Source organism: Lipotes vexillifer, unplaced genomic scaffold, assembly GCF_000442215.2.
Source record: "Lipotes vexillifer unplaced genomic scaffold, Lipotes_vexillifer_v1.1 scaffold611, whole genome shotgun sequence".
In the NCBI taxonomy this organism is placed as follows: domain Eukaryota; kingdom Metazoa; phylum Chordata; class Mammalia; order Artiodactyla; family Lipotidae; genus Lipotes; species Lipotes vexillifer.
In genome coordinates, this window is record NW_006785619.1 from 2,733,304 (window position 1) to 2,739,303 (window position 6,000).

Here is a 6,000-nt window from a genome sequence, read left to right on the forward strand (position 1 = left end):
AAGATGATCATTCCTTAAAAATCCTCCTGTCCTAAGTGTGGGATCTTGGATTGGATTCTGGAATGTGAAAAGGACATTAGTGGAAAAACTGGTGAAATCTGGATAAAGTCTGGAGTATGGCTATTGGCCATATGCCAACGTTAGCTTCTTAGTGTTGCCAAAGGTACCATGGTTCTGGAGGGTTTTCACATTAGGGGAAACTCAGTGAAGGGTATGTGGGTACTCTCTACATGATCTTTGCTACTTTTCTGTAGATCTAACATTATGCCAAAATGAAAAGTTTATTTTAAAAGCATAACGTAGTAGCATGGCCCCAAGAATAAGCTGATGGTAAGACGTGGGTCTGCATGTAAGTATGTGTCTTTAAAACCCATATAACGCAGAGCAAGGGTCGCAGACTCACACACTTGCAAGGGCCAAGGAGGCTGGTTGGGTTGGAGAATGCGGGTTCCCTCTAAAGGCTGTAACCGACGATTGCCAAGCCGGAACTGGGGCCCAGCATGGCCAGATCTCCCCATGTTTCAAAGGAAGCTGAAGATCTGGACCCCTTTGCTTGAAATCACCTTATTTTTTTAAGGATGGCTCCAATAGCAAAAATCACTACCTAGCATAAGCAAAGACTGTCTGCAGGTCAACTCTAACCCACGGTTGCCACTTGGCAACCTCTGAGCTACAGGGTTTTAAAACACTCCTGGAAGTTAGACAAACAAGCATAACCCAGAGCTCGTGAAATAGTCTCCCCTTGGGGACACCTTGATGGTGCTCAGCTAAGTGAGTGTGCGCCGGTGAGGGTGGGTGTGCAAGTAGGTGTGAGCTCGGCTCAGGAGACCCACGTAACCAGGGCCTGTGTCTCAGACTCCCCACTCCTTGGCCTCCCCTTGACCATCGAGGCCCTGGGACGCTCAGCCCATCTGCTCTGGGGGAGTGCCTCTCCTTGGTGACTCCTACTCAACGGTTATAGGCTTTAGGTCCTTTTAGGGCACAAAGGTGAGTTTTTTTGTTTCATTGATAACGCTGCATCTGAACGACTCTCACAGATGCGAGTTTCATAGTAAGCACTTTCTCTTGCATAAAGTTAAACCTTCTTGAAGATACTGCCCATGAGGGGCTGCTGACCCTCTCTCTCTGTTTCCACGTCTTTAATTCCACGGGGTTTTTATTCAGTGGGGAGGAACCTTCTCCTAGTTTGGCCCTTTAAGACAAGGACTTGGGCTAAAAAAAATCATCAGATTTAAGCTTTTTCCCAATGTGTATCAGACAGTAGCTTTGTTTATGCCCTGAACATGTCACCTTTGCTAATGTAGTTAGTTTGAAATTAAAGCAGCAGCTCAGTGGTGAAGAGCACTTGTTCCCAAACGTGGCTGCTTGTCAGTATCCTGTGGGGAGTCCCTTAAAGATTCTCATTCCCAGAATCCAACCTCCAGAGGTTTTGATTCAGGGGGTTGACATTGGGGCTCAGGAAGCTATATATAGAGAGAGCCAACCAATAAAAAAATATATATTTTAAAAGCTCCATAAGGAATTCTAATAGTCTGTCCACTTGGGAACCACCAGTATGCGGTATGGAATGTTTGGGTCCCAGCTGTGCATTTGCACGTGGGTGGTACAAAGGAATGTTTGTCTTTTTTTGTGTAGAGTGTGTACAATAGCAAGCTTCCACACAGCGCTTTTTACGAGGAAGATCAGTTTCTCATTTCCTGCCGCCCTTGCTATCACCAGGGTTGGGGGCAGCTTGGGGCAGATGATGAAATCCTGCTTGGAGTGTGCAAGGCCTGAGTGTGAGGTCAGAAGCCCCACTTCCAGGCTGGGAGGTACCACTTAGTGGCTGCGTGACCCTGGGCAAGTCATTTTCTTCCTCTTCTCGGGCTCCGTAAAGCACTGACACTGGAAGTCCCAAATAGAGAAAGAGGTAGAGGCACCTGCTAGCCAGGTAATAGGAAACTTGTCAAACCTGGTAAGGGATGTAATGTCCTATGGTGACAGCCATGTGCATGGAAATCTATCCATCAAACAAAACATTAAGATCTGTAGGTATATCATTCATTATATGGAGGAATCCATTCATTCATTCATTCATCCAGTTCATGTTTTCTGAGCATCTTCCATGAGTCAGGTGTGGGGATGCATCAGTGAACAGGACCACACTGGCCCTTAAGGCAGTCAACGTGTAGCCAAGGAGACAAACGGGAAAATCAACTCTTTATCAATGCCATTAGAGCTACAGTAAACGATGCACAGAAGAGCAGGAAATGTTGCCTGTTCCCAAGGTGGCTTTCATGACACGTATTTGATTGCTCTTTGCAGATTGGCCAAGTCCACGCTGGTCCTCATTCCTTTATTGGGTGTTCATGAGATTCTCTTCTCTTTCATCACGGACGATCAAGTTGAAGGATTTCCAAGATATATACGACTCTTCATTCAGTTGACTCTGAGCTCCTTCCACGTAAGTAGACGTATGAACAAGGATGCCCTTGGCTTTGGAGAAAACAAAATGCCCTTGATCCGAACACACTCGAAATTGAAATTGCGAGAGCCCGAAGAGGGAAAGAGAGCTCTGGTTATCAGTAGGATTTAATCGGCTTTGGCGTTAGAAGGGTGTGGAGATGGAAACGTTGCTTTAATCCTGCCAGCGTGACTCGGTGACTAAGAAGGGGAAAGTGGTTTGTTTCCTGCACTGTAATAGTTGGTGTGACTCACAATCATATTCACCGTGTCAGCATGAAGCCTTTTATTTAAGCGCCTATTTTTGCTGGGTTCTCTGCACGGCTTGTGCAAAATGAACAGTGAGTAGAGACCAGGAGGCTCTCGGGACTTTGACAGATGTGTGTGGGATGAAACTAGAAACAGGAGGCCGCCTGTGGTTAAGGTACCTGGGTGTTTTGGTTATCCGTGGCTTCAATTGTCATCCATTACTTAGCAGATTAAAACGACAGTAATTTTTATTATTTCTCATGATTCTGGGGGGTCAAGAATCCAGGTAGGCATGTCTCACCTCTGCTCCAGGGATGTTTGCTGGGGCTGAACTTTCTAGATGACTTCTCCACTCATATGTCTGGAGCCTAAGCTGCGAAGGCTCAGATGGCTGAGACTGGCTGGAGTGGCTTTATTTGGGTGAAAATAAATTTCATCGAATCCCCACACTCACCAAAGGCCCAGGGGACAGAGCCTGAGGTATGGTAGGGGCAACTGGACAATGGCTCTTTTTACCTTCTGTTAGAGCTGAATTGCATGTGGCTTTGAATGGAGACAGAGCGCCCACTGGTAACTTGTTTTCATTTTGAAACCATGTTTAAGTTACTTCAATCTTTTGGGGGATTTCAAAGGCTAAAGTTTAGTCCCTTGGGTTTCCTATGTTGCTTGGTCTTAATCTTCTTTAAAAAGTAATCCCAAATTAGAAACAACAACAACAAAACAAAAAATAACAGCTGTTATGTCAGTAGTATTTGGTGGCCTTTTTTCCTCTGAGGACTTGATCGGTCATGTGACCCCTTGATCAGCTGATTTCACACACCCAAGGCCAGCTGAAGATAAGACGCTCATGCAGAGCTTTGTGGGACAGATTTCTTTGTAGGACAGATCCTAGCCTATCAGACTCCATGGCAAGGGAGCATGTTTGGGTCACCCATTACTGTGTAGCACACTCCCCCCAAACTTTATGGCTTGAATCAGAAACTATGTTATTAATCGCGAATGATTCTGTAAGCTGGGCTGTCTGGACTCAGCAGGGTGAACCTTTTGATACATGTCATCTTTGAATGGGGCTGCAAACATCTGAAGGCTTGATTTGGGCCAGAACGTCCAAGACAGCTCACTCACATGGCTGGACGTTGACATGGGCTGTTGGCTGGGAGCTCAGCTGGGGCTATCGATTAGGAACCTAAGTTCTCCATGTGGCCTCTCCACGTATCTTGTGCATCTCAGAGCATGGCAGCTGGACTCTTAGCAGTATCCCAAGAGCAAGTGCTCTAAGAGGGAGGAAGCAGACACTTCCAACCCTCTTAAGGCAAAGGCTCGGAAGTCCCAGAATGTCTGTCACTTTTACCACATTGTGCTGGTAGAAGGAGTCACGAGGACATCCCAGATTCAAGGGGAGGGAAGATATGATCCATCTCTTGATGTGAAGGGTCACATATGCCTACCAGGAGGGGAGAAATCCTTGGGGCCATCTCTGGAGACCCGCTACCACACTGATCGTTTGGTCCTGCAGCAGCCTGACCTCAGGCACCACCGAGGAAGGCGAGGAATCAGAGCAGCTCTGCAGATGGAGCTAGAAACACACTTAGGAGCTTGTGCCTGGAGAGAGGCCACGCACCTTCTAAAGACCCCCACGCTGTTCCCCTCCAGCCCGCCAGGCAGAGGTGAGAGCACGGCTGGGCAGATGTGCAGGTGCACATTCAGTGGGTCGTATCTTAGTGACTCCATCATAGAAATTAGCAGTGGACCCAACAGCTTCCTTTCCTTGCTGCTTTAGGGGACCCTTCACTCTCCCAAGGGCCTATTGCTTAGAGAATTTCACCGGCCTCCTGCTGTCAAGGGATCTTTGGAGAGACCGCCAAGTGGTGGCGACACACGGAGTGAGAGCCATCTGTTCGTGGGACCGCTCCCTTCACACTCGCTTCATCTAGAATGAGAGTCACCAGACTCCGGGATGTCCCTCAAACCATGACTCAAGGACCTGAAGAAGTGAAAGACACGCTTGTGATGAGGAATCCTATTTTACCCAACTCACTTCCAATATCTGGCAGTGAAAAGACCAGATAAAGGCGGTCTTCTGGTTGGGGGAAGGGGGCGGGGAGGGACAGATAATAACCAAGCTGACAAATGAAGAACAATTCTGGTTATTTACATTCTGAAGACTATAAAATAGAGAAATGTAATTGTGACTGGAACGGCTACCAAAAATTGAGTGGTGGGGAAAGACTTCTCTTTTAGGAGATATTTGAGCTATGACCTGAATTTTGAAAAGCCAGTTAGGCAGAGATTTGAGGAAAGAATGGTCCAGAAAACAGAAAGTGTGACAACGGGACCTGAGGAAGAAACGAGCTGATAGCCGGTCTCCAACATGCCCCCCGGTCATCTTTGCCTCTTGGTTTTCACAGACTTGAGTAGTGCCCTCTCACACAGAATAGGGTTGACCTGTGCGACCATTAGAGTATTGTGGGCATGAAAGTGTGTGACGTTTGAGGCTAGGACATAAAAAGGGTTGCGGCCTCCACCTTGCTCCCTTGGGTCACACCCTCTGGGTGAAGCCAGCTGCCACGTCCTGAGGACACATAAGCAGCTCTATGGAGGGAGATGGAGGTTTCCTGCCAACAACCAGCACCAACTTGCCAGGCATGTGAGCTGTCTTGGAAGCAAGTCAAGCCTTCAGATACCTGAAGTTCCAGCCAACAACTTGACTGCAACCAGAGGAATGACCCTGAGCGGGAATACCCAGCTAAGCCGTGGCCAGATTCTTGGCCCGTAGGAAGTATGTGAGACGATAAATCTTTATTGTTTTGATCCACTTAGTTATACAGCAAAGTCTAATACATTAGCTTGAGATGCTGAGGGCACCCAGAAGGTCCGTGTGGCTGGAATACAGTAGCTGAGGGGAAGCGTGGTACAAGGTGAGGTCAGTGACACAGACACAAGGCCACATCACCGTAGCTCCTCCTGTGGTTAGGATATGGTATTTTAATCTAAGTGTGATGGTAAACCCCAGGCATGAGATGATCTGTCTTTTCAAAAGAAATATTCTGACAAGAGAAAAGGGTATTTACTATCTCACAAAAATGAAAATTTCAGGATCAGGTATAGCTGGATCCAGGTACTCAAACAATATCATCAAAATCTGTCTCTGACCATCTCCAGCCTCTGCTTTTCTCTCTGTTGGCTTTATCCTCAGACGGGCGCTCTCCACGTAGCTGGGAAGATGCCCTTGAGTGTCTCCAGGCTAACTTTGACTATAAAGTTGGCAAAAGCAGGGAAGAGGGTGCAACTTTCTCTTCTTTCCTGCTG

At 47.2% G+C, this 6,000-nt stretch overlaps 1 protein-coding gene across 1 annotated transcript in view; it reads left to right on the plus strand.

Annotated features, from left to right (window-relative positions):
• GLP2R (glucagon like peptide 2 receptor) overlaps positions 1-6,000 on the plus strand; it is a 46,187-nt gene that overhangs the window by 38,165 nt on the left and 2,022 nt on the right. The window contains exon 11 of the mRNA XM_007457842.1: positions 2,305-2,443. Coding sequence (XP_007457904.1) covers positions 2,305-2,443 — 139 coding nt within the window. The remainder of the gene's footprint in view (positions 1-2,304; positions 2,444-6,000) is intronic.